Source organism: Poecile atricapillus, chromosome 23, assembly GCF_030490865.1.
Source record: "Poecile atricapillus isolate bPoeAtr1 chromosome 23, bPoeAtr1.hap1, whole genome shotgun sequence".
Lineage (NCBI taxonomy): Eukaryota > Metazoa > Chordata > Aves > Passeriformes > Paridae > Poecile > Poecile atricapillus.
In genome coordinates, this window is record NC_081271.1 from 3,653,478 (window position 1) to 3,680,815 (window position 27,338).

The following is a 27,338-nucleotide window of genomic DNA, read 5'->3' on the forward strand; positions in this document are numbered from 1 at the left end:
GCTTGGATGGGGCTCTCCTTTCCACTCCCCTTTCCCAGGTCCCCAGCACCAGGGCAAGGCGCCTGCTTCCCCCCTCCAGCATTGCTGCTCCTGCTGCTGCTGCTCTTGCAAAATGGAATTGGCTGGGATTATTTAAGGAAAAAAAAAAAAAAAAAAAAGGAGGAGAAGGGATCAGAGCAGCCGCCAGAGAGAGGGCGATAGAGTCCACTTTCCTCCAACTGCCCTGGGTCTCCCTCCCTCGATCTCTCCTCTTCAGCAACACCAAGAGCCCCAAACTGAACCCAGAGCAGCTTTTTCCATCAATTCAGTTCCTTTCCCTCCCTCTGTCTCACACACGGCAAGGAGAGAGCCCCTTCCTCCCCTTGATTTTCCTTCGCATGCTCAGCCCCTTGTTTCCTTTAAAGCACTAGAAATCCCCCTTCTTGCCCCCGCTCCTCCCTGCAGACTGGGATTGCAATGGGAGCTTTGCAGATTGCTGGATTTTCCATCCTTTTCTTTCTCCTCCACTCTGGAAACACGCTGGCAAATAAAGCCAGTCAAGGTAAGAGAAAATCTTCCCTGCTTGAAGGTTTGCTGTTTGATGTGTGGATTGGGCAGCCGGATCTCCTCATTAGAGCTGGGGTTTAAGTGCAGGCTGGAAAAGGCAGCAGCAGTAACAACAAACAGTGGAGGGGATTTTAAATGTCGCTTGCAGATATTCTCGCCTACTGCCTTGGAGCTGGGGTTGGGTTTGTAAACTCTTTAATGAGTTGCGTTTCTTAGACTTTAGGTTTTTCTGGTTTGGACTCTTTATCTCAAGGCAGAGAGTGCAGGGGCAGAAAATTAGGGTGGGCAAACAAATCTGTATCCATCACAGGCAAAATGTGGCTGTTTGGAAGAGCTTGGGGGGGCTCTGCTGGTTTTGTGTCTGTGAGATGGGTGAGGAGGCTGCTCCGGGCTGGGTTGGAGGGCAGGGATGGCGGAGCGGGTGTTGATAACGCCGGGAGGCTGCATCTGTGCTCAGGGACTTCTCATCGGCACGAAGGAATCTCAGATGTTGGCTGCAGGGGTGTGGGCAGCAGGAAACTTCGGGTAGCTGAGCACAGCTAAGCCTGAAAATTAAAGGAGCTGTTTCCCCTGGAAAGAGAGGCATGTCCCATCCTTATCAACTTTGGGCTTTTCTGTTTCACAACTCCTGTATTGAGCCAGAGCTTCCCCTTCCCAGACATACACACGGAGCTTTATGTATGGTCTATCTATACCTTTGCTTTTCTATAGCACCTCTATATTTAGCTCAGATTTTTTCTATACACACGCACGGGAGTGCGTGCGCCCACACGAGCACACACAGCCCTATACATGATCCTCTGGGCTGTCTCAAAGGGGGTTTTTCTCCTTAATTCACCACTATCTGTACAATCTGCCGGGTTTTCTCTTTTTCTTTCCATAGCATGTAAGGTTTCTCCAGCACAGCTCTGGCTGTGCTGTTGTGGCAGCTGCATGTTTGTGCGTACGGGGAGATTAAATAGCATGTGAATGAAATCTCGGAGCGCAGGATATAATGAAAGGTCTCTTGTAGGAGGATTCCAGCCACGCGCATGGTCGCCCGAGCCCTGTCACTGACAAAGTTAGAAGGAATTTCAAGGCTATTGTCTTATCTGGCTCAAAGTGTTTCTAAAACAATAGGCGACTTCTCCGGAGGGCAGCCTGGGCAAGCAGGAGAGATTTTCCAGGGCAAAGGTTTGGTGAGAAGGCATCCAACTTCACATAAAGCTTTATGATTTAGGCACAGAAAGGAATGCCTAGGTTTTTATCCCCCCTCAAATTATCTTGAGTGTATGCATTGCTTTCATTTCTTATCATAATATTTATTTATTAAGGTCTTTTGGTTTCCAGTTCCATTTAAGCCTGAGCCAGAATTGCATTAAAATAGCAAAGTGAAATTCCATCGTGCAGAGACTTGACAGATCCCTTCAGGGAAGGAGAGGGGTGGAGTGGGGGTGGAGAGAGGTGAGCTCAATCCTGTGCCGGGGTGCATCGCCCTGGGACAGCGCTGGCTCCTCCCGGGTGTCCGGCTGCTCACCAGCCAGGGGGCTGTGCTGGAGAATTGGTCCCTCTCAGGAATCCACTTGAGGGGTTCTGTGGGCTGGGGAGGGGGGAAGGTGTCTGCAGAGAGGCAAAGGTTGGTGCCTATGGGGCTGCAAGTGCTCTGGGCAGGGGTGGGCCTGGTGCTGGTCCTTTTTGGATGAGGCCAAACTCACGGGCATCATTAGGGCATCACTGATGGCAGGTGCAACATGTGCCTTTCCTCAGAACCTGCTTCCTCCTGGGTTTTTGACTGTCACTGAGCTCTTTGAACCCACTGTGTGTGTCTGGGATGTGTTAGCAGGGTATTTCTCAAAAGCATCAGGTGTGTGCGCCAGGTGACACCCCAAGGATGGGGCACACATCACCCCGAAACCTTTGCTCTTTTGAGAGACAGCCACCCTTGCCAGGTGACTGTCACAGGCTGGGAAGGGCTCCTCTCCCATGGGATGGTCTTATCTTGATGGGGTAACATTGTGTCATGGGTTGGGCTTGCTGGCTCATTTCTTGTACTGCATTACCCTGCAAAGTTTAGCCTGTGGAGAAGGAAGGATTTAGAGAGCTGGTTCCTGGGCCTGGAGGGTGTCTGCCAGTGGACCTGGCTGGCGTTGGAGTCAGCTTAGGGCTAGGGAAGCTTTCAAGAGGAGAACTGACAATATAAATCTAAATAGCCATAGGGAGGAGGCTCCTGACACGTGTTCACATCTGGGTTGGACTGTCTCCCTGTGGTCCCCAGGCCAAGCTGCCCACACGCTGCTGTGCCCACCAGTCCTCCAGGTTTTGGATAGATAATGTCACCAGTTCCAACCTCTTGTCTGTCAGTCCATCTCACAGCCTTCCAGACAGAAGGGTTTGCCCTGAGCTCCTGCTCTCACTGGAGCAGTGCCCTTACCTGCTGTCTGCCCACATCAGTCCCTCCCTGCAGGCTGGGAGGACAGAGCCCAGGGACTGGCAGTTCTGCACCATCCTCAGGCAATGCCAGCCCTTCTGGCAGACCCCCATCACTGGGAACACATCCCAGGATCTGCCACTTTTCCTTGCAACTATTTGCACATCCCCTCAGATGATGATGTGGTGTGGGGCTGGGAGGGAGAGGCAGCGTCTCCCTGGGAGACCCCAGCACCCCAATTTGCAGCCCCTGGCATTCCCAGCACCCCAGTTCAGGGTCCTGGGGGGGATGACAGCCTCAGCCCAGCCCACTCAATGGTTCACGGCTGACACCAGCTCTCCTGGCTGGTGCTGTGTGGCTGCCCAGGGCCACAGCCACTGTCCCACGTGAGGGGCTGGTGTGGTGGGATGCACCTGCAAAACCTACACTGCCAGGGATTATTTGTCTGTATTTTTTTAAGGAGTCTAAAATTTTCCAATTGCAGCATGGAGATGATGTTTGATTCTCCTCCCATTGCCGCCAAACCTCCTCCCCCTTGGCCTCTGCCTTCCTACCTCTCCAGCATTCACAGTGTGCGACTGTTGTGCCTGTCCCCTCCACCCCGCTGAAATATGAAATGTAAAACTGTAAACATTTCACATGCACAGTTCAAAGGAGATCTTTGACTGAGGGCGTCTAACGTGCCTGTACCGAGATTAAAAAAGGGGAGGGGGTGGGTAGGAAGGAGGGAAGAAGAGTTTTTTTGTAACTGCCAACTGGAGTATAAATATTCAGACACCTTGAGTCTTCCAGTGCCGATGTATTGCTCACTCCAAATACTCAGGAGCTGGGGTTCTTTTCTTTTTATATAGATTTTTTCCTTCGCATACAGCCACACCAGAGTACTCTGTTTAGGAAAAAAATATGCATGATTGACCTTAACCTTCACTTTCAAAATTCTAAGTCCCCTGAGAGGCTTTAGGAGAAGCCTGGGATGGCAAATAAAGTTTGCTCTGTCAGGCAGCACTGGAGGATGCCCAGCTGTGTTTTGGAGAGTCTGTGTCCCTGCTGGAGATCTTGAGATTGTTGCTCCCGGGAGCAAAAAACAAACAAACACATTTTTTAAGGCAAGGCTGGGTCAGCCCGATATGCCAAAGGAAGAACAGCAATGACAATTCCATGGGGAGATGAACAGGCTGCTGGTGTGGAGCATCAAACCCTCTGTGGGGAAGTGGTGATGGAATTGGGTTGAAGTGACCAGGGTTGGCACGAGGAGGTGGAGCGAGCATTTCCTACCTAGGGAATCGTGGAGGAACTGGGATCCACCAGGATGAATTGGACTGCTGCAGAGGATGGACAGCTCACCTGGCTCTGCCCTTATGGGAATGGGAAGCATAAATGAGGGGGATAAAAAAAGCCCTTTGCTGGGTCATTGAAAGCTGTGGGGAAGCAAAACCCATGGTGAGGGTTACAGGGCAGGGTCTGGGCATTGGACAGTAGGGTCACCAGGCTGGGAATGGCCTCAGGTCCTCGCTGTGACTTGGGGTTCCTCCTCCTTCTGTACTCCATCATTCCACAGGGCCAAGCGCTGGAGCTGCATCTCCTGTGTCCCACCTGCTTTTGGGAAAGCTGGGTGGATGTGCAGGGCACCGGGCTGGTTCAGGGGTCACCATTGCATGGTGAGATGCGGACATTCCCTCTGAGCCATCCTGTGCACAGGGACCTGCCCAGAGACCACTGGCACCCCCATCCTGACAGCACGACATCACCCAGCACCTGAATCAGGATCTCTGAGTGCTGATGACTCCTCTTTAGCCAATTTACAGAAAGCTGCCCTGCAGAGCATCCTCTCCCCTCTCCTGGCCCATATCCCCTCCCAGGGGCTGCCACTGCCTGTGGCCATACCCTGAGCCTGTCATGCTGTGGCGCAGCATGAGTCGCCCTTGCGAGCTCCCTGGACGAACAAATGATTAATAAACTGCACCACAGTGTCTGAGGTGGTTATTAATACCCTGGTAAAAGGAGCTACTGAAGTTATAAAACTTAAATTTGGCATTAAGGCCGAGTGGAAATTCTGCATGTCTGCCAACAGCTACACACACATCCCCATACAGACAGGCTGTTAGTATATATGCCTATATAAAAACAAAGAATAAAATTAATTTGTAGAAAAAGCTGAAGTGCTTGCAGGAGAGGGAAAAAGGATGGTGGGTTTGTTTGTTTAGGATTTTTCTGGCCAGTTTTTGTTATCCCATCTCACCCCCATCCTCAAATTTATTGGGAATTTCGGCCTACGGCTAAAACCATCTTTCATTATTTTTTTTAAAACAAAATAAGGAAAGAGCCTCAATCCAGGCTCTAAAAATATACGAGCTGTTGCTTTATCCCCCTACTCGCTGTCGGGCGTGACACCGCAGGGCACAGAGGTGGTGCCCGGGGGCTCTGCCACCGCCTCCCCCCGGCCCCCAGTCAAAGCCCTTCGGCTCCCGGTGGGTGCGCGCCGGTGCCGGGGACGTGGCGGTCCCCCCGCTTTTGGCACGCTCGAAATGGCAGTGGCGTTGAAACCGTCTGCCTCCGCTGCCTTTGAAATGAAGAATAAAGCTGCAGCTGGAGCGGAACGGGGCCCAACAGCCAGCGCTGGAAAATCCCACCCACAACGGAATAAAAAACATGGCCCGAGGCACGGGGCGAGCGCGCAACCTCCTGCCCTTCGCCGCAGCCCCCGGCGGTGGCCGTGCCAGGGATGCTCCTGCCCTCCCAGGAGCCCTGAGCAGCCCCAGCGCGGTCGGACAGGGAGATGGGGCTTCAACATCTTCATCCAAATCAAATTCCCCTCCGGGAGCAGAATTCCCCAGTGCCAGGGAGGTGCGACCCTCTGCGCCGCCTGGTTTGGGCTCATTTCAGGCAGCCTAGGGTGATAACCAGGGTTATTTGATTATTTGTTTGATTATTTCGATTATTTGGAAGGAAGAGCTGGAGGGGCTGGAGGGGTATAGGTCTGCAGGGGGACTGGCAAACCCTCCAAAAAGCCCACCTGGATTTGGGACTGTGAATGGAGCTGGTCCCCCAGAGTAGGGGGACAAGCAGGGCACATCCCAGAGAGAAATTACGGAGAGCAAATAGGGGCAGGAACATTAGAAATTATTTTTTACTTTAAAAAAAATCTTCACTTGTCTTGGAGATGAACCCTCTCACATGTGGCAGCAACTCAGAGCACCTGCAGTGAGGCCACAGGCAGCTTTTTGGATGGAGAAAATTCTCCTGCAGGAAAAACAGGCTGCCCTGAGAGGAAACCTTCCCTTTCATGGGAAAATGCTGCTTGTGTTGACAAAAATGTTAAAAATTGAGCTTTTCAGAGGGTTTTACTTAAATTCACTACATCATTTCTGAAAGATACTGAGGAGCCAAAATTTCGGCATTCTAAGACTGGGATCTTTGCCAATCCTGGGACAGCTCCTGGGGTGCCCATGAGGGTATTTATTCACTCTTCCCACAGACACTTTTTTCTTTTTTTTTTTTTTAAATAATCCTGTAACCTTTCAGAATGACTCTAGCTTTGGAAAAATTACAGGGTGGAAAATTGATAATGTTTTCTTTTGTACTTTTGCTGTTGTGTAATCTTTCCAAAGTTAGAGAACAAAGTTAGAGAATGGGAAAAAAGAAAAAAATAGGAAAAAAAAAGGATGCTATACATGTGTGAGTGGGAAAGGGCCAGAGGTGCATTTGGTGCCTCATGCATGTTGTTCATTGTTGAGTTTGAGAGAGCAGAAGGAAAATGAAATAGGAAATAAAATTCCCCCAAAAGTGAGATTCCTGGCAAAAGACTGGGAAATTTTCAATGATGTGATTTATGCCTGGTGGACGCTTCATGTTCTGAGCGTTTTTAGGGGCAGGAGATGGGGTTTGCTGGATGCTCTGAACTGTTTGGGTGCAGGTTCCCACATGTGTGCCAGGGGTGTGCCCAGGGTGCTGGACCGCACAGCTGTCACCTTGGCACCACGGCTCGAAGCACCACAACGTGATTTATAACTTTGGGGGAACATCTGAAGGGGAGATCCCAACCTGCAGGGCCAGGACCAGGATCTGCAGGTTCAGCAGACCTTTGGGTCAGCATCAGCTTTGCTGCTGCTGAGTTCCCATGCACATTGTGGCCAGCACTTGGCACCCTCCACATCCCCCTGCTCCAGTGCCACAACCTCCCACCACCCCGCTGGGAGCCCAGTGAGGGATGCAGGAGCCCAAGGCAAAGTCATTGGGATGCTGAACAGCCACACTCAGCTCTTCAAAGGGACGAGAGCCCCGTGGGACCCCTGGCACGGGCAGGAGATGACACTGGGTGCTATGGGAGCCTCAGCACTGTGGTACCATGACCAGTGCCACAGCTGTTGTAGGTGCCAGCCAGAAGCAGAGCCCTGGTCCCTGTGCAATCCCACCATCGTCCCCACCGTGATGGGTCAGCCTCCAGCCAGTGATTAATGGCCCAAGGGAGGCCGTGGTGGCCGCGCGCCATGGCTAATGTCAAATAACAAATATGAATGCGGGCTGTAAATATTTATACAATGCGCAGGCACGTGCCTCCCCGGTGCAGAGACAAAGCTCTTCTCCCCCCGGCAGGGTGACTCACATCTCCCGGCAAGGAAGAGCTGCCAGGGTGGCCGGGACAGGGCTCAGGCTGGCGTTCCCGTGGCCGTGGCCCCTGTCCCACGGGGCTGCAGGGCTTCCTGCCCGCCTGCCGCTTGCAGGGATGTTTTGGGTCTCTGGGAAGCTCCTGGAGCACTTCTGTTCTTGGGGCTGCTGAAAAGCAGTTTTTGAAAGGCAGCTGAGAGCTTTGAAGCCTCGTGCTCCTCCTGAGGGGGTACAGAAAAGCTGGAAGGACTCTCACTTCCCCAGTGAGAAGCTTCCTATAGCTTTGAGAGGAGGTGGAGGCAAATCCGTCCAGGAGCAGCGCTGATGCTCCCCACGTGGAGCTGGAGCCTGGGCTGTTCTGGGAGCCCTGCCATACCTGAGGGGCTGTGGGTAATGCTCAGCCCCCAGCTGGCCCTCAGCAGCCTGATCTCCAGGCACTGGCAGTCACAGAGGGGATGTGCCCACTTCAGGGCACTACATCTCCCTGACTGCCAGAGCAGGGAAGGCAGTGAGAGCCAGCTGAGCAGCCTTTTGCTCACAAGCCTCTATTCCATGTGCTTGAGGCTTCTGCATTTCCCAAATATTACTAAAACCTCCACTCCCACGGCCTCCTGTCACAGCAAACCCTTGGGCACTGCTGCTTGAGGCCATTGCCAGCACATGGAGCTCTGGATGTGATGTCCTGGGTACCACTGCACTGCATCCCAAAGGAGGTTCAGGGGCAAAGAGGGAGGGAGACGATGCAAATTTTGTCCATGTCCCCAAGGAAGCCTTGATGCTTTTCCCAGTTCTCCCTCCTTCTCACTCCTGTCTCCCAGGTTTATTTAGTGTGGTCCCTGCTAATTCGTGCACATTCCTTGGCACCTAAGAATAGAAAGCAATGACAATTATTTGTGTGCCTGGTTGGCTCAGGAAACAGCTAATTGGAGACAGAGACTTTCACCTCTGCCTGGGCTGGCTCCAGCCTGGACTAGGAATGCTGGAGCAGCATTTTCTATCATCAGACACATGAAAGGGCCAGGGAGTCTCAGGGTGATGTGCCCAAGAGGGGACAGAGGTTGTGCTGTTTGGGAGCGGACCCAGTGATTCACCATGTCCAGAGCTCTGGCACTGGCTGTGTCAGGGTTGGTTGAGGAGCCAGAGGCTGCTGGGATCTGTCACCTGGGGTGGTGGCTGCCATGGGGACAAGGGTAGAGGTCCTAGGATCTCCCCTTTGTTCCCCTCACCTGTCCTCTTGCAGATGTTGACGAGTGCGTGGAAGGCACCGACAACTGCCACATCGATGCCATCTGCCAGAACACCCCCAAGTCCTACAAGTGCATCTGCAAGTCCGGCTACACTGGGGATGGGAAGCACTGCAAAGGTAGGGACACGCTGCTCCAGAGCCAGAGCCCTACTGACAAGTGACAGCCCTAGCAGGTCAGAGGCCAGTGGTGGCTCATCAGCACTGGCCCATGTAAAAAGGCCGCTTGTTCACCCCAGCCCATTGTAAACCTTTTATTTCTCTTTTTTTGCCCCAAACTCCTGATGACAGTGCATGGGGACAGAGAGGACTCTGTCCTTGCTGGTGATGGTGGCACCCATTGTCCTGGCATGGTTTGGGCTTGTTTTAAACAAAGCTGGGCTTATTTTCCTGTAGGATTTCTGGCCCTGAGGCTGCAGAACTGCATTAGCAGCTAAAACATCAGAAACTTAAAAATACGAGAAATAGACATATAGATGGTGTGAATATCAATATAGATGTAGATACAAGTGTAAATGTAAGTATTGATATAGGTATAGGCATATATCTATCTATAGATACCACTGAGTGGGGAATGGAAAGAAAATGGGCTCCATGGAGCATCAGCAGCAGGAGGAAAGCAGGATTGGGGCAGGGGAAAAATTCTCAGCTCTGCTCGAAGCAGGTTCAGGGTCAGGATGGGCCAAGTACAAATAGCAGAGGGATTAAAGTGCTCCAGGCACTGCAGGGCTTTGCCATGGAGACAGGCTGCTCTGCCAGCACCCTGGGAAATCCCAAGAGGTTCCCAGCACTCTGCACCAAGCTAAAGCTGCAAGACTGGGTTAGCTGGGAGTCCAGCACCTAGGCTGGGGAGAATGGGGATGTTTTTATAGGGTCTGGAGGGATGCTGCAGGTGATAATGGAGCTGACAACCAGCTGGAATAGGCAGAGAGAGCAGAAGACCCAGGGCCCATTGCCAGCTTGGTGGGAAAGATGCTGGAGATGGAGAGCAGCACCCTTGGCAGGCAGCACCCAGGGCAGCCCTGCAGCTCTCCCACCCTTCTTCTCCCCAGATGTTGACGAGTGCGAGCGGGAAGACAACGCGGGCTGCGTGCATGAGTGCGTGAACATCCCCGGCAACTACCGCTGCACCTGCTACGACGGCTTCCGCCTGGCACACGATGGCCACAACTGCTTAGGTGAGGGATGTCAGCATGCTGCAGTTCCTCAGCTGCTCCAGCACCTTAGGAACGACCTGCTGGCTTACTTTGCTGGGCACTTCCCAAGACCCAAGAGCCCGAGACCCACTGTAGAGCCGTGGAACTTGGTGGCACTCTCAGGGCATGAAGCCACTGCAGGCATGTCCTGTGCTGCAGTGGCTCGCTGGGGACAGAATTGCTCCCCATTACACGGGGGTGATGCCAAGGAAGGACGTTCAGTGCTGGGAGAAAAACTCCTTCTGTGGGTCCATTTGTAGACTGGGAGGCTTGGGGTGAGGCAAAACTGGGAGAGTTTGGTTTGGAGTTGCTGAGGGTGAGGCACAGGCTCCCCACAGCCGCATCCTGCTGCGGCAAGTGGCCGGGCCAGCAGCTCTGTGCCGCTGCCGAGGGCAGGACGAGCTCACCCGGGCCCTGCCACTCGCTCGGCTCGTGCTTGAGGTCAGCCCTGCACCTGCCAAAATAGATGAGTTAATAGCAAATATGATGGGGATGGGAACCAGCGAAGGGACTGGATAAATAATCCCCGCGCCAAGAAAAACCCGGCATCTGCCTACGGAGCGGCCGTGCATCCTCCTTGCCACTTCCCACCGCCCGAAACTCCATCCGGCCGCGGCGGAGCCAAAGCTCCCGTCAGAGCCCCGGGGCCCGCGGAGCTGCCCGCGCCCGTCACCCGCATCCTCCCGCGGCATCCGCGGTGGGAGCTCCGGGGCCAGGGCCGCCCGCCTCCCTCCGCCTGCAGCTCAGGCTATTTTCTAATTAGTGTCTGCAGAGGGGTCATTAATGAGCTCGTCACTGGAAGGAGGAGGAGGGGGAAGGGATTATGGACACATACGCTTTGCATTAAGCACCATCACCGGGATCTTTGCAGCCTCCTCGGGGAGGGGGGAGATTTACACAGCTGGGAGGAGGCGCGGGCGGGAGGCTCTGCCTTCCTCTCCCGGAGGACGATGAGCCCGAGGAGAAGAAAGGAAAGCTGGACGTCATGTGTTTACAGAGTTGGGTGGGAGGGGATGGAGATGTCTGGGGAGCAGCCGGGCAAGCAGGGATGTGGGGGGCGCATGCTGGCTCCCACCTAGAGCCCTTCCTTTACTCATCCCACATCTCATGCCTGATCCTGATGTGCTTTTCCCAACCTGCCTGCATCCCCTTTTAGTCAAAAGAAAGAGAAGCAGAGCAAAGCAGGGTGTTGTGCCCAGACTTTGCCAGTGCCATGGGCAGGAGCTGAGCTGGAGAGGGTTCAGGGTACATGCCCACCACCAGCCCCTCCATTGCCCACGCTGAGCGACCTTTTGAACCAGGACAGGAATTCAAGCCCCCGTCCTGACACAGGCCATGCTGGCTTCTGCCCATCTCCATTGCCTTTAATAAAACAGGTATTAGAGCTGTGGAGTCTTGTTTCAGCCATCGGGTTTGAATGGCTACCTTCTCATTTTTGAGCAGAGCTGGAAGGAGAAGTTGCGAGACATTAAGCCCTTGTTTTAAGTGGAGGGATTTGAGAGTGGGGTTATTGGCATCTGCAGGACATAGCTTGGCTGGGATGAGCACTGGAGGAAGCCATGAGCTCCCTGCCATCGCAGCGGATGCCTGGCTGCAGCCCAGGTGTCAGCCCTCACTGCCCTGTGGGTGAGAGGGTGTTTTCAACACCTCCTTTCCAAGACAGCAAGTTTGTGGGGTGCTCCTGGGCTCCACTGGCTATTTCCAACTAGAGCTGCAGCCCTGCTTTCATATTTCTGATCGTCCCCTCTGGCCTTGCCAGGAGATGGGGCACAGTGCAAGGCACCCACACTGCTGGGGCATCCATCTCTCCATCCATTTTGCCCAAAAGTAAGGGGTTTGGTGCGTGCTGTGCTGTTTGGGGAGGGGGCTGATGCTGGGGGGCCTGGGAGCCCCTGGCACGTGCCGTCACTGAGCCGCTGTTGTGGCGTTTCCGGTGGGCGATGCTGGCTGGGCTCAGTTTTCCCCTCAGCCACAGCTCTGCAACGCTCGAGTTCACAGGACGTTTTCTTTGGCACGGGGCCCCTCGCTTCCCGGCCCGACACCATCACCTGGCCCCGCGGGCAGAGGGGACAAGGGGCGGCCACGGCACAGATTTGTCTCTGCCCAAGCCTGGAGTCCTGGGTGCTCTGGCACCTCAAGGCACTGGTGGGTTCAGCTTGGACCACTGTCCCAAAAAATCCTCTAAAGAGAGAGCAATGGGCAGTTGCTGCTCATTAAATGCAGGTTTTGCAGGGCTGGAGCAGGAGCAGCCTAGGGTGAAGGCATTGCTGCTGCCACGGGGCCACATCTCAGCCCCTTGCAGCCTCAGCTTGTTAAACCAAAACAGGTGTGAGGGCAGGGGATGCGAGTCTCCTTACAAGTAATTATCCCTGCTCTGGGCTAAGGTTTCCCAGCTCTTCCTAATGAAGTGCAGGCATCCCCAGCTGGCAACAGGCTCTGAGGGGCTGGGAGCAGGGGCTGGCTGCAGCCAGCATCCTGCATGAGCATCCTGGGTGCTTTGGGTTTTCTGGAACAAGGAAAACCCCTTTCTCTGTGGTCTGGTGTTCCCTTCTGTAAAATGAGGCCATCTGTCAGGGAAGCTGTGTGATCCCTGCACCCACTCCTGCTGTGCTTTGCCTTCACCCCTGCACTGCCAAGCATTCCCCTTCCTTCCAGCTGCAGGATCACAGATGTAAGGCAGAAGTTACTGCCCAGCAGATCTGTCCCAGCCAGTCCCCATCACCTTGGTGTGCCAAGGAGCTGTGCTCACCCCCTGCCACCTTCTCTCTGCAGACCTGGATGAGTGCTCAGAGGGCAACGGTGGCTGCCAGCAGACCTGTGTCAACATGATGGGCAGCTATGAGTGCTTCTGCCGGGAGGGCTTCTTCCTCAGTGACAACCAGCACACCTGCATCCAGCGCCCTGAAGGTCAGTGCTCAGCAGTTCCACACCCTGGGGCACCCTCTATCCCTGCCTTTATCAGGCAGGTCTGTCCTCTGTCACCTCTGGCCACTCCTGCCTGGGTTTAGGTGCTGCTGCTGGCTTCTTGGTGTGGCAGATTTGAAAGTGAATCTGCAGCAGGCACACTGGGAGAGGTGACAAATGTCCTGCAGCAAAACCCTCACAGGCCCCTTGACCAGGCACAACAATACTGAGCAGGGGACATTAATCCTATGCCCAGAGCAATTTATTTATAAAGAGAAGGACCTAGAGGTCCTCACACCACCTTAAGAGACACATCTTCCCCTGCCAGGTCTTACACAGCACTGAGCCCTTCATCTCGGTATCAACTCTAAATTGTTGCTGTCTGGAGCAATCTCTTAGCCAAAATAGGAGGAAATGAGAGATTTTTGTGTCTCTGCTGATTTTTATCTCTGCTGTTTGGCAAAGCCAGCTGAGTGTTTTTGCTTTCCTCCTTCCCAGCTGTGTTGGTCACTCCAGCTCTCCAGGAATCTTACCGTGCCCAGGACGGGAGCAGCTGCAGTGTCATCTCCTGTGTCCCCATCCCTTGCATGTCCAGGAGGGATGAGCTGGCTGCTCCTTCCTCCTGGTGCCACAGTGGGTGGTTCCTACTGGGGACAGGGATGCAGGTGCTGGGTCTTGAGCTCAACGGGGTTTAAAGCCACTGAGAGATGTGGGAGCAGGGTCTCACCCAAGGTGGGAGGGAATCAAAGGTCGAAGGCTCCCAGGTGGTTTTGTCCACCTTCCCAAGCAGCTCTGTGCCAGGAGCTGGCCAGGGTTATCCTGCTCCCGCAAGGTCCTCACTGACAAAGTTTCCTTCATCTCCCCACCCCATCCCACCTCAGACATCCTTCCACTGCTGACCAGTGCCAGCAGCTTTTGGAGCATTTCTTTGCTTCCTTTTCTCTTTTAGAAGGCATGAACTGCATGAACAAGAACCATGGCTGTGCCCACATCTGCCGGGAGACCCCCAAAGGGGGCATCGCCTGCGAGTGCCGCCCCGGCTTTGAGCTCACCAAGAACCAGCGTGACTGCAAACGTAAGGAGCACTCCAGGGCTGGGGATACGGCCTCCCAGGGACCCCATAACCCTGTCCCCATGGCACAGATGCCTCCTGCTCCTGCAGCAAAGCCCTGACCCCCTGATAGCAGTTGGTTCATTGAGCCTGAAGCTCAGCATGCTCAGCTCTGCCTCTGTTGCCTTATAGACAATGCTTCTGGCAGCCCCCTTTACTATGGGATGTTATGTCCTTACATGACCAGGCTGAAATGGCAGCTCAAGGGGGTCCCAGAGGCTCAGCATTCCCTGTTCTTGTCCCAGTGTTTCACTTTCCAAAGGGGAGGTGAACAGGGAGAGTGCAATTGGCATGTGAGGAGCACAGGAACCCCTGGGGGTTTTGGTGCTCTCAGCCTGTCTGATCTCCTGCCAGCATCCCACTGGCAGTGCCAGCATTATTAAATAGATATGTGTGTCTTTATGCAATTATTTTTATTTTGTTTCTCATTTGCTGTGTGCAGCAAATGTTTAAAATAGCTGATGAAATAAAGGTTTAATCCTAAACTAAATGAACAGCACACCTTTCCCCCTGGGGAAGGCTGACAGGGATTCCCAAAAGCTCCTATGCATTCCAGAGCTCAGGAAAGTTTTGCCCTTCCATGGGATTCAGGGTCAGCCAGCCCACCTTTTCTTGGACTCCACTGGTGGCATTTAGCAGACATGCAGAGGGAAGACATGAGAAACCACATAACAACCTGCATCTGCTAAGATCCCACAGGGAAAATGAAGGGCTTTAGGAATTATCTGTGAGGGAGGAAGGAAGGGAAGGAGGGAGAGAAGTCTCTGAGGATACGGACAAGGTGTTTCCAAGCCAGCTTTATATGGTACATGTGGATGCGAGGCAGGGAAGAAGTTGGGGCTGTGCTGCTTTGCTCCCACAGTGACCTGCAACTACGGGAACGGGGGCTGCCAGCACACCTGCGATGACACCGACCAGGGGCCCAAGTGCGGCTGCCACGTCAAATTCCTGCTCCACTCAGACGGGGTGACGTGCATAGGTAGGTGAGGCCATCGCCCACACGTGGGTTGGGGAGGGGGATGGCTCATCTTCCTCCCTGGGTGAACTGTCCTTGGCCTGGTGAAGGGTTTTTCCCAAGCCTTGGGCATGCAGTGATTTCCTTTTGCTGAGACCGGGGCAGCTCAGCGCACGTGTGAGGGATGCTGCGGTACCCGGGGGTGCAGGGATGTGTCTCTGCACAGCCACGGGGAGCAGGAGTGATTTTGGTGGTGCTTGAGGGGACATCTGGGGACAGGTTGCTGTGCTGGGGTGTGGGCAGGGGTCCCTGCCTGCTTCTGTGCTGCTGAAGAGACAGCTGTGAGGATGTCCCCACGCTGGGAATTGTTACTGTTGCTGTCACTGGCAGCTTTTGAGGAGGGATGTGGAGGGGGCAGGTTTGCCCACAGCAATCTGTTCCAACTTGGTGTTGTGGGGCCTCAGCTCAGGAACAATTGTCTTGCAAAAATCAAAAAAACCAAAACCCCAACAACCTGACAACTCAACCACCCCCAGAATTGTCCTTTTCCTGTGTGCATTTTCAAATTGTAAAACATCAAGCAGAGATAGAAGTTTTACTGGTTTCATATGCTTGTGCTGTTTAACAGCTGCTTTGATTTAAAAAATGTTATATTTGGGGAATGATTAAGTCCACAATTGCTTGAGACATTTGAGTTCTTACTGCAAAATGAAAAAGAAAAAGGAACTGAAAGCAAGAGAGGTTTTGGCTCCCCATGTTCCTGCTGTGCCTGAACAGAAAGCCCTCCGTGCTTTCCACAGACGGCTCCGTCCTCAGGGCAGAGGATGCCCCCTGAGCCCCTGGCTGCTCCCTGCCAGCTTTGAGGGGTGCTGGGGGCTGAGCCCCCAGCAAAGCCCTACTGCCCCTCAGCTCACTGCTGCCTTAATGTCATTGCTGTCCCCCAGCCTGCTCCCAGGATGGATCCCAATCCCTCCTGGCTGCTGGCCGGCGCTCGCAGCCCCTGCTCCCCGCCGTCCTCATGTTTGTTCCCACAGCCACTGCGTCCTGTCCCACCTCTGAGGAGCCTCCCAGGGTTGTTGCTGTGCCTGGGTGGGGAGCTCAGGACCCCGGGTGTGTCAGCTGATGGGTTCCTCCTGGATGAAGGGCCCTGCGTGTGGCGTCTGACTTGGGCAGGTTTGGGACCAAGGATGCCCCTGACCTGTTGGGTGTTGGGGGTGAGGGAGCAGCTCTCCAAAGCATCTCATGATTTGGGGGATGCTTCAGAGCAGTCTGTTTGCTGGGGGGGGTGGGGGGTGGGGGGGTGGTCTCTGCGCTCAGACCCTGGTTACCACAGGTGTGAGGATGGGATTTGGGGGTTTCCAAAATCACTCATCCTTTTGTCCTGGCCAAAGTCTCCCTCTTTGTCCCCACGCCCTGCACTGTACCTGCTGGGGAGACATCTCCCACCAGAGCCAGCACATCCCTGTGAGCTCTCCCCTTGTCCAGGGGAAATCAAACACTGCACTAGAGGATTTTAGGAGCAGCACCAGCCCAAAGCCTACCACCACACCACGCCAGTCTCATCCCTTTGGGCTCTGCAATCCCCTCTCACAGGAAGGGACCTGCCAAGCTCCTGCATTCCCTGGGGGATTCCCCAGCCCCACCGTGGGAACACCAAGGGGTTGTGCTCCAGCCCCTGGGAGCCAGCAGCCACCCCGTGGGGATGCCCGGCCAGCAGATTTACAGCCGAGGTACCTGCTCGGATATTTATAACCACCCTTTCTTGTTTTATGGCTCAGGCACAGCAAACAGCCCTCCCCCATCCACACTGCCCCCCTCACCGCCCCTTCCCCATTTCCTCCAAAATATTTCATCATTTCAAGGGGAATAAAGTTTCCAGTGAGGGGAAACGCAAAGTCGTTCCCCGGGCCATGGGCTTTGAAATTGTACGCGGTGTGTTTGATGGGCTGCCGGGACAGGCCCCTGGTCCAGGTTCCCTTCAGATCACACCATGCGGCAGGAAGCATGATCAGCCCCTCTGAGTGACAGTTTCATTAGGCCACGGCCAGTGTTTTTCATTTTTCCGCTTTTTATTGCTGCTTTTAAAAATGCAGATAATGAGGAACATGCCTCTAAGCACAGGGGCCATCACTAATGGCTCCTAACATGTCTGCAGGCATGAGGGGGAGGGGGAGCTGGAGGGGAGGCCGATGACCTTATATATTTATATTTATGCCCCAAAAGCGGCCTTTAAAAAAAAAAAAAAAGAAGGAAAAAAAGCACATAAAACAGCCCTCCAGCAGCCAAGGGTGCAGTGCCCACAGGGAGATGCAAAAACAGCTGTCACAGTTGATGTATATTTTAACTTTCCAGGAAGATTTACCCACAAGGCATCATTGCAGCTCCCTCCCACATATATTTAGGGTGCAGAAGGGCTGTTGCTGGCTCCCCACTTGTGAGCACTGGTGGAGCAGGAGGGGGTGGACAGGGAAGAAATATGATTAGATGGAGAAGGAAACTAAACCCAGCTCAAGTTTTATGGCTGATTTCCTGGCCCACGCCTAGGCGGTTTGTGGCGGCACCGCTGATGCTCCCCAGCTTTGTGGAGCTGATGGTCCTGGGAGCTCTGGACCTACAGCTGGGGGGTATTGACCCACTGGTGAGGCTGAGCCCAAGCACACCCAGGATTTGGGCTCGTTGCTGGCTTGGCTGCTAAATCCAAGGGGTACAAGCGCCACAGGCAGTATGTGGTTGCCTTCCCAAAGCCCTTGGCTGAGCAGTGCCCACGTGGCTCCACTCGGGGATCACCGCCTACCCTGGCACTGGTGCTGGTTCTGTTCCCAACGAGGGCGAGGACCTGGTTCCCCAGACTAACAGGCTGCACTAATGCTCCTCATAACACGCTTCTCCCACTTGCATGGGGCTCCAACCAGCCCAGCACAGCCGGAGGGGGTTTGGAGAGGCTGAGGGACATGGAATGCTCGGGAGGTGGGAGAGAAGAAGCCCAAAGGGACAGTTTCCACTGCAGAGTTGAACCCATTGATGTGTGACACCAGCCAAGTTCCCTGCTGGACACTGTTTCTAAATCACTTTTTTATAATGTTAAACAGGGGAGAGACACTTCCAGCAACACGTTATCCTTGAGACGTTTTCTAATGGTAAATATTTTTGTTCTCTCTATCTCTACGAAGGGGTCTAACTGTAGGTGGTCTCTCCTCTCGAGATCATAACGGGGCTCGGGGGCTGAGCTGCTGCTGTGCTAACCTCATGTCTCACTAACCCTGCGCCACTGCTGCTTCCAAACCCCGCCAGGCCAGCCTGGGGCTGGGCTGGGGGACAGAGCAGGGAACCCTGCCCCTGCTGTGCTTGCATGAGACGGGGGCTCTCACGCTGCTTTGGTGGATCCAGCCTGGCGCCGGGGGTGACAATTTGCTTTCCAGTGGCTGTGGCAGTGGCTACCCCCACACCCAGGAGGAGCTCACAGTGGGCTGCGTGGTGGGGAGGGGGATGCTTGTGCCCATCTCTGCCCTGTGCACTCCCAGTTATGCCTTCCTAGAGCCCACACACTTCAGGATGGTCCCGTCTGGGACCTCCAGGGTGTCCCAGGGTTTGGTCTCGCTGTGCACAGTGGCTCTCAGCCCAGAGCTGCAGCAATGGCAGAGCTGCAATGGCCCTTTGCAGGGCTGGGCACCTCCCCAGGGATTTCTTTGCATCCCCGTGGGGTCTCCAAGCCCTTCACAAAGGTAAGGTGATGCCTCTGCTCTGCCACCAAGGAAACCAAGACAGAAGGTGCAGCAGCTTGTTTGTGGTGGGAAATCTTGTTCCTGGATGTGCTGGGTGCAGACAAACTCTTGGCACATCCAGGAGCTGTGGGAGCTCAGCTCAACATAGGGAGCATAGACTGCAGCTTTTGGGGGGCTCTGCAGAGCTTTTTACACAGGGAGAAGGGGGGGACCCCAGATCCACGCCATCACCACGCTCCAGACAGCCCAGCTGTAATCCCTCCAATTACTGTGGAATTATCCCTGCTGGCTCATGGGATTGCATCCTGCTGAGATTGTCACTTCTTAGAAGGTGGAGGTGAGGCCAGAGTGTTTTCAGTGAGGGTGCTGAGCAGGCGAGGAGTGCCATGGCACAGCAGTTGGGCAGTGAGACCAGAGCTGGGATGGAAGAGGGCGGAAAAGAGTCTGAGTGTGTGTGTGAGAGTGTCTGTGAAGCTTGTCCTCTCCCTGCCTGAGCGATGGAGGCCTCACCAAAGCGCTGTGTGGCTGGTGAGTCATGCCAGGCTGGGAGCAGCCCTGGGCTGCCAGCTCCGCCGAACAATTGCTGCTCCCCGGGGCCATTCTGGAGCCCAGCCCTGTGCTGCCAACCTCCACTGCCTCACAGGTACCCCAGCAGCCCTCTCCAAGCCTTCTACAAGCCCAGGACAGGGTCACCTCCTTCACAGAGGGGTTTGCAGTGGTATTCTGGCCCTGCTAACCGAGCTCATACCCAGTGCCCGTCCTGGGCAGCTGCCCTGGGATGGTGGGTGGGACTGGCTTTAATCTCAGGTGAAATTCCCAAAGGTGCAAAGGGGCCAGGAGGGGTACCACAGTGCTGGAGGAGGCTGTGAGCACAGTGACAATATCCCCAGGGCACCACACTCTATGCAGAGCTCCATCCTCCCTGCTGCAGCTGCTTCTCCAGCTTGATCCTGCTGGCAGCAGCACCTGAACCAAGCCAATGGTCTCATCTCAGTGGTGACCCTGCTAAATCAATCCTCCCCAGGCTGCTTCTGCATCAGCTGCTGGAACAAAGGCTGGCATTAAACAAATGATTTACTGGGCTTTCAGAAAGTTTCCCTTCCCTCGGCCGCCCCGCGTCTCTCGCCCCGGCGCCGCAGGGAGGGGGATGGTCCTGGCTGGGCTGCACGAGGACCTGGCTGGAGGAATAATATCTGCAGAAATCTTTCCCCTGCCATTAGGTTTTGTAATTGTGCTGGCGATTAATTTCATAAAATGGTCCCTTTTGTTCTCTTATTATGGGACATCATAAAAATAGCAGTGGCAAGACGAGCACAGAGCGATCCCAGCTCCTGAGCCCCGCGGCAAATGGTTGGATGGTTCAGTCATTCCTACCCCATGCAGCGCTTGCAAAGAGCAGGAGAACCTGGGATTTGCTCTTTCCAAGGAATTTCTTCAAGGCATTTTCATCTTGGGTTCCTTGAAGCCCAAATGCCTCATTTATCCAAGCAACCAGCCTTCTGAAAGGAATATTTTATTATCCTTTGTGAACAACTTAATGCACTTCAAACCATTGTTCTGGTGGTTAGGGTTGAAATTGAGGATTGATCTCACAGGGAAGCTGTCAAGCTGAAAATGCTTCATTTAAATTAGTGTCCCTTCTAGTCCTACCATCAACAGCTGACTTTGATAATACTGAAATAATTAGCTTTTTTTTTTTCAATTAGATTTTTTTTTTTCCACTGATGCTGCCTGCCTCTGAGTGTGTGTTTTAATTATATGATGTGTCTCCCAAATTAGCCTGAGACACTGGACCAGCCGCCGTGCCTGAGCCATGGGTGACAGTCAGGGACTGACGACACAGGGTCACCCGTGGCTTGGTGTCTCGGTAGCTTGGTGGCAGTGAGGGGGACAGGACCCCCCTGCCACCCCACCAGGGGACTGGGGCTGTGCACCCACATCCCTGGGAGCTGGGCACTCCTGGCAGGACCTGTGTCTGGCTGCTTTTGCACAAGTGCTATGACTTCGCCCCTGGGAAATCAAATTCCTCCTCTTTAGAGTTGCCGAAGGAGCCTCCATGAGGCCCTGTTTGTGGGGGACACAGCTCCCATGTGTTCATTATTTCACAGCTCTGTGGCCTTGTTGCTGTTGTGTGAGAGCCAAGGGCGGTTTCCATGGGCTCTGCAGGGAGGTTTGTACCCGCTGCCACATGGCTGTGGCATGGGGGGACATCTCCCATGGCATGACTCCCCCAGCCTTTCGAACACTGGTCCCTGAGCCCGGCCTTTCTCTCCCCTTCCCATGCAGAGACATGTGCTGTGAACAATGGGGGCTGTGACAGCAAGTGTCACGACGCGGCCACCGGCGTCCACTGCAGCTGCCCCATGGGCTTCATGCTCCAGCCCGACAGGAAGACGTGCAAAGGTAGGTGGGTGTGAGTGGGGCTGGGGTGCTCGCTGCTCACCCCTGGGTGCCTCAGAACCCCCTTGTATCTTCAGTGCCCCTAGAAAAGGCTCAGATTAAGCTCAGCTCGACATTGCCCACAGTGCTCACTGGCTTGGTGTTTGCATCCAAGGGGTGGGAACAGGAATCACACCCCAGCATGGGAACGGGGATGCCTTGCTGCAGGCACCATGCTTGGCCCCATGCCCCTGGGAAGACTATGGTGAGAAGGAAAAGGGGGTCAGGTCAAGTTGGAGGCTGTGGCAGAGCCCTTGTGGGGCTAGAGGGTCCTGTCCCATCTCACTCCACCCCACTGCCTCAGCTGCCCTGGGGGAAGGGCTGGATGTGCAGGGAATCCACTCCTGCTATGGGAGTGTGAGATGCACAGGTCCCTCTGGGGACACTGCCCAACCAGGTCCCACATGGGGGAGAGAACCCTGAGATGCTGCACATCCCATCAACATCTCCAACCACCTGTCCCTGCCAGGCAGGGCAGTCCAGCCTGCTTTCCCTGCACCACAAACTTGCCCCCCTTGCCAGTGCCTGCGTTGTGTCTTTTGACAGCTCTCAGAACTTGACCCCAGCTGTAAGGAAAGCCTGTCCTGCTGCTGGCTGCCTGTTACCTGTTGAATACTTCCAGAACCCCCTGCCCCTGGTATTTTATCAGAGCATCCACCCCCTCCAATTCTGCAGTTTCCAGCAACATGCAATAACCCAGAGCCATGTCCTCTGTGTCTGGGGTTTTATTACGGCTGCAGGCGGGTTTACAGCTTGCTCCCTCACAGCCATAAACAGAAAGCCTCAGCCCCAGCAAGGCAGAGCTGCTGCCCCAGCACTGGGGGATGGCGGGACAGGGCAGGCCACTGCCTCCTCCTTGTCTCCTTCCATTTCACAGGTTGTTTCCTAACAGTAAATTTTGTGATTAGTGGAAAAACAAGAAAAACAACCGAAGACACCACATTCCAGCCTCTTTCCAGGTTGTTGGGGTTCTTTGCAGTTACTGTGCATCATCCTTTTTAACTTTCTTAATGGCAGGAAGGAGATGGCAAGCAGAGAGGCAAGAGCTGAGAAGCAGTTATTCTGTCGAGTAGCTGTTTTTGAAGGAGGGGTTTCCCCTCTGGTTTTCTCTCCCTTCCTGCTGCTCCTGGTCTTCCAGAGTTGCCTCCAGCCCAAACCTTTGGCTCTGCAAACTCTGGTCTGGTGCTCTCACTCAGCTGAGAGGCTCTTTTGAGACTTCTGGCTCTACTCTGGGGGACCCTGAGACCTGCAGAAATTAATCATTTTGTGCCACTTCCAGGAGAGCTGGGCCCCAGAGTCCTGGCCTGGCCTGGTGTCACACTTTGGCTCCTCAGATACACACAGAGAAAACCAGCAGCCACATTCCCCTGCTGAGCATCAGAGGCCAAAGGGTTTCCCCATTTGCCTGCTCATGGTGGGGGCAGCATCCAGAGGGGAGCACTGGGGTCTCCTGGCATCCCAGCCAGGGCGTGATGGGTATCCCTTGTCCCCACCAGACATTGACGAGTGCCGGCTCAACAACGGCGGCTGTGACCACATCTGCAGGAACACGGTAGGCAGCTTCGAGTGCAGCTGCAAGAAGGGCTACAAGCTGCTCATAAACGAGAGGAACTGCCAAGGTAAGGGGCAGTGAGTGCCCAGGCCCCCTGCCCTGCCCCTCCCTGCACTCCCATGGCTGCTGCAGAAGTGCTGCCCCTGTTGCTCATTCCTCTGGCCTTTCCAGTGGACTGCATACATCCTTCAGGGGATTAGTGCTGGATTTAGGCTCTGCTCTGGGGCTTAGCCCTCCAGGCTCAGAGCTGGGGACTTGTGGGCTCTTGCAGAGTTAAAGCCAGCAATTAGGCCAGGGTTCCCAATTCTTGGAGGGTGGGAATGGGGAGATGCCTCCTGCTCACTCCAGAAGTAGCTGGCTGCTCCATGCTGCTTCTTCCACCTTTTTCTCAGTCCCAACACTTTCTACACATCCCACATAAACCCAGCAGGTCACCGTGCTGCCCCCGCAGCCCATGGCCAAGGTCAGCACAGCAGGTGTGCATGAGCATGAGTGTTGCCTCCTGAAAACACACGGCCGGGGAAGGAGGGGCTGGCAGGCTCCGGGCTGCCACTGCTTTCATCTCCGTCCAGGTTCTGTGCTCTGTACGTTTGACGTGAGTGCAGCAATTAACTTAATGAAGCCAATGAAATGATGCTCCAGCCCACCAGCTTGGGTTCACCTCCCAACCGGGGCCTTCCTGCCCTAGTGAGGTGCCCGCAGGGCTGAGCAGACATTGCTGGCACCGTCCCCGGGGCAGGACCTGCCCGCGCAGCATTCCTGATCCCTCCCTGGCATCCTTCTGATCGTGGCATCCTCCCGATCCCTCCCTGCCCTGGACGGGCAGCAGCCGGGGGCTCTTGCAGCCCTCCCATGCCAGGAACAGGACGCTGGCCCTGTTTGAGGTGCAGAGGGGCTGCAGGAACTTGTGGCAGGGGGTGCTGGTGCAGTGGGTGAGGAGGAGCTTGGAGGGAGAGAGAGGGCACAGGGTTCTGGAGCCGGTGGTGGATCCCCGGAGCATCCTGGTATGGAATGCCCAGAGCAATCTGGTTCGGGACCCTTGGAGGATACCAGTGCAGGGTCCCACAGCGTCCCAGCGCTTGCTGGAGCAGGAAGGAGACAGTCCCTGTGCCGTGCCAGCTCTCACCTCCGCCCCTTGCCTTTCCTCCAGACATCGATGAGTGCTCCTTTGACCGGACCTGCGACCACCTCTGCATCAACACCCCCGGCAGCTTCCAGTGCCTCTGCCACAAGGGCTACACGCTCTACGGGCTCACCCACTGCGGAGGTAGGGCCAGCTGCAGCCTGTCCCCCGCTGGGGTCGGGTGCCCTCCGTGCTGCTGCTGTGCGGCCCCCGGGACACTGCCCACCCCAAGAGCCCACGGGGAAGGTCGGTTCCACGCACACCCCGGGCAGGGAGGGGGCTCACAGCCAGACTCGCTGATATCTGCAACTTCAAACAGAGCGACAGGAGCAATTTGCGACTTGTCTGCAGCGGGAGAGAGGGAGAAATCCCCGGCGTTTTTGGCACAGAGCTGTGACGGGGTGGGAAGGGGAACATCAAAAGGGTTTGATTTAAATTTCACAAGGCAGATAGCTCCCAAGGGCGGGGGCGTGCTGCGCCCTGGAAGCGGGGAGGGAGGTGAATGAAACATGCTTTGCAGGGGCTGCTGGAGCGTGTTGTGGCAGCGGTGCCGGCGGCCCGGGATGACGAGCCCGGGTGTTCCAGTGCTGCCCGGCTGGCGAGGGTCAGCCACCCTCCTCATATTTCTGAGCTACGCAGCCAGCGTGAGCCAACGCAGCCCCCGGGACTGGCTTGGCTCTGTAGCAAAGGGTTTGATGGCTCCCACCAATGCCCCGAGTGAGGAGGAGCTGGGCAGGGAGGGCTGTGACAGGGGTAGCTCCATCCCTGACCTGAAGGATCATTTCAGGCTGGGGGGTCTCTGCTGAAGAGAGAGACCAGGGCTGCTGAGTTCAGTTTCTAAGTGCTTCCGTGTCAGCTCCATCTGCTGCGCCCCCCAGCCCATGAGGGGCTGGGCTCAGTCTGGGTGTTCTGCACCCATCCCTTGCCCTTGGGGACACCGGGAGTCGGGCTGTCCCTTATCCCCATGGAGCTGGCTCAGCTGCAGGGAAGTGGCACTGCTGGAAATGCCCTGTAGTGCAGATCCCCTGTCCCAGCTGGGCTTGGATTTATCTGTCCAGTATCCCAGGCCTGAGACAACGCAGTGATTCAGTGTCAGAGCCAAGGGGTCCCACTGCCACTCACCCACTTCCTTTGTCCCCATAGACATCGATGAGTGCAGCATCAACCGGGGCGGCTGCAAATTCGGCTGCATCAACACTCCTGGCAGCTACCAGTGTACCTGTCCTGCTGGCTGCAAGCTGCATTGGAACAAGAAGGACTGTGTGGGTAGGTCAGCAGAGCTGCTGGAGGAGCTGGGGGCTTTTGGTTGCCAGGCTGGTGTCCATATGCTATGCTCTGGCACCCTCTCCCCCCCGGTGAATCCCCCCATGAGCTGGAGGGCACAGGGGCCCCTCATGTGTCTCTGAGCTGTGCCAGCCATGGGCATCTCTGATTGTCATCAGCAGCTGGTGCATGTCCCTTGGAGCTGGTGAAGTGCCTGCCAGGTTCAGTGCCACCACGGGCCACCCTCACCTGCAATAAGATGGGCAAGAAGGACAGCTGTGCCCTTTCCTGCACCTCCAAGGCCCTATTCCTGCCAGGTACTGATGCTGGTGCCACCGCCAGCATGGGCAAGGGGATCCCCATTTCCCTGCATGGCCTAAACTGAGTGGAGAGGAGTGGCTACACAGCCAGTGTGCAGGGAGGGAGGGAGGAAGGGAGGCAGGTTGTTGCCCAGGAGGGCTCATTATTGGATGTAGATCCACGGGCCAGGTCCCTGGTGCAGGATCTCTATGGCAGGGTGCTGGACATGGCACAGCCGTGTCTGCCTGCATCACCCTGGCAGAGCCAACCCCCCTTGCTCCCTCACAGAGTCCGACAGCAGCTACACGGTGAGCTGTGGGACCCCCATCCTGCGGCAGGGCGGCCAGCACAGACCCACCAACAGCAGCCAGCAGTGCCTCGGTAAGGGGGCTCCTGGAATGCCCACAGCTGCCACCAGCCTGGCTGGGCCGTGCCAGGTTGCTGAGCACCCACCTGTTCTTTCAGAGACTGTGGCTGCACCGGTCAAGCAGAAAGCCTCCTTCAAGATCAAGGATGCCAAGTGCCACCTGCACCCACGGACCAAGGGCAAGCAGGAGGAGGCCGGGAAGGCACAAGGTGAGGTGTGATGCTGGGGGGAAGGTAGGGGTGCCTGTCCCTCAGCAGGGATGGCTGCTGACCTGTCCCCCGCACACAGGTGGCTCGGCACCGTGCTCTGACTGCCAGGTCACCTTCGTCAACCTCAAGTGTGACTCATCCAAGAAGGGGAAGGGGCGCCGGACTCGCAACTCCCCCAGCAAAGAGGTGACACGCATCACACTGGAGTTTGAGGCGGAGATCAAGCCTGAGGAGATCACAGGTGGGCACAGCACTGGCCTGACCCCTCTTGGGTGCAGGCACAGGTGGTGGGACCAGGAACACGATACCATCCCCATGCAGCAAGGGGAGATGAACCAGTCCTCATCTTGCATCAGATTGGCATGTGCTGAGTAGCACTTGCAACTGAGCATTTGGGGGATGGTTTTAATGCTTCTGGGCTTCCCTCTCTACCCCTCCCTTCTTAATGCATCCCTGTTTCCCCCTATCCCCCATTCCCTTCTGCACCACCCAGCCAGCTGCAACCTGCACTGCCTGCGACAGAGAGTGGAGAAAAAGCTCAAGTCGGCCATCAAAGCCTTGAAGAAATCCATCAATCAGGAGCGGTTCCTGCTGCGCTTCTCAGGGATGGAGTACGAGGTGGCCCGGAAGCTGAGCGTGGCCCCGGAGCGGCAGGAGAGCTGTGGGCCGGGCCAGCAGCGCCTGGCCAGCAAGTGTGGTAAGGAGCGTGGTGGGGTGACGAGGGGACCCGGCGGTGACAGCCCCCACAGCATCACTGACGTCCCCCCCGGCTCTCAGTCAGCTGCTCGCAGGGAACCTATTACCACGGGCAGACAGAGCAGTGCGTGCCCTGCCCACCCGGAACCTACCAGGAGAAGGAGGGGCAGCTCTCCTGTGACCTGTGTCCCCGCGGTGACACCTTCGGACCCATAGGAGCCACCAACATCACTGGCTGCACTGGTAAGGAGGACACGGGCTTGAGGCACACTCGGGGCATGGCCAGGGCTGCAACCTCAACCATTAGCCAGCAGACAGGAAAGCCTTGACCAGCCCCAGGACCCACAGGATTTGCTGTTTTGGAAGTTTATTATTTAGAGGGGACCCCAGGAAGAGCAGCACTTGCTCTGGGTATACTGATGTTGCCAAGGCTGAGGGGGAAGAGGATTTGGGTATGGGGCAGGAGAGCCCCAGGTATATGGGGTGCCAGGACTGAACAATGCCTGTGCCTGCAGGTCAGTGTCCCCCTGGCCAGCACTCTGCCGATGGCTTCAAGCCCTGCCAGCTGTGTCCCCGTGGGTCCTACCAGCCCGAGGTGGGACGGGCGCTCTGCTTCCCCTGCGGGGGGGGGCTGACCACCCGTCACGAGGGAGCCCTCTCCTTCCAGGACTGCGACACCAAAGGTAGGTCAGAGCTGGTC

General features: G+C 55.6%; 1 protein-coding gene across 1 annotated transcript in view; it reads left to right on the forward strand.

The window, feature by feature from the left end:
- The first annotated feature begins 955 nt into the window (after window positions 1-955).
- Window positions 956-27,338, forward strand: part of SCUBE3 (signal peptide, CUB domain and EGF like domain containing 3) — a 31,299-nt gene continuing 4,916 nt past the window's right edge. Inside the window, exons 1-19 of the mRNA XM_058855576.1 lie at window positions 956-1,071; window positions 5,527-5,666; window positions 8,799-8,921; window positions 9,854-9,979; window positions 12,770-12,904; window positions 13,851-13,976; window positions 14,875-14,991; window positions 18,057-18,104; window positions 20,976-21,092; window positions 22,625-22,747; window positions 23,831-23,947; window positions 24,947-25,069; window positions 25,249-25,383; window positions 25,655-25,747; window positions 25,832-25,942; window positions 26,022-26,183; window positions 26,436-26,639; window positions 26,720-26,881; window positions 27,154-27,321. Coding sequence (XP_058711559.1) covers window positions 956-1,071; window positions 5,527-5,666; window positions 8,799-8,921; window positions 9,854-9,979; window positions 12,770-12,904; window positions 13,851-13,976; window positions 14,875-14,991; window positions 18,057-18,104; window positions 20,976-21,092; window positions 22,625-22,747; window positions 23,831-23,947; window positions 24,947-25,069; window positions 25,249-25,383; window positions 25,655-25,747; window positions 25,832-25,942; window positions 26,022-26,183; window positions 26,436-26,639; window positions 26,720-26,881; window positions 27,154-27,321 — 2,446 coding nt within the window. The remainder of the gene's footprint in view (window positions 1,072-5,526; window positions 5,667-8,798; window positions 8,922-9,853; window positions 9,980-12,769; window positions 12,905-13,850; window positions 13,977-14,874; window positions 14,992-18,056; window positions 18,105-20,975; window positions 21,093-22,624; window positions 22,748-23,830; window positions 23,948-24,946; window positions 25,070-25,248; window positions 25,384-25,654; window positions 25,748-25,831; window positions 25,943-26,021; window positions 26,184-26,435; window positions 26,640-26,719; window positions 26,882-27,153; window positions 27,322-27,338) is intronic.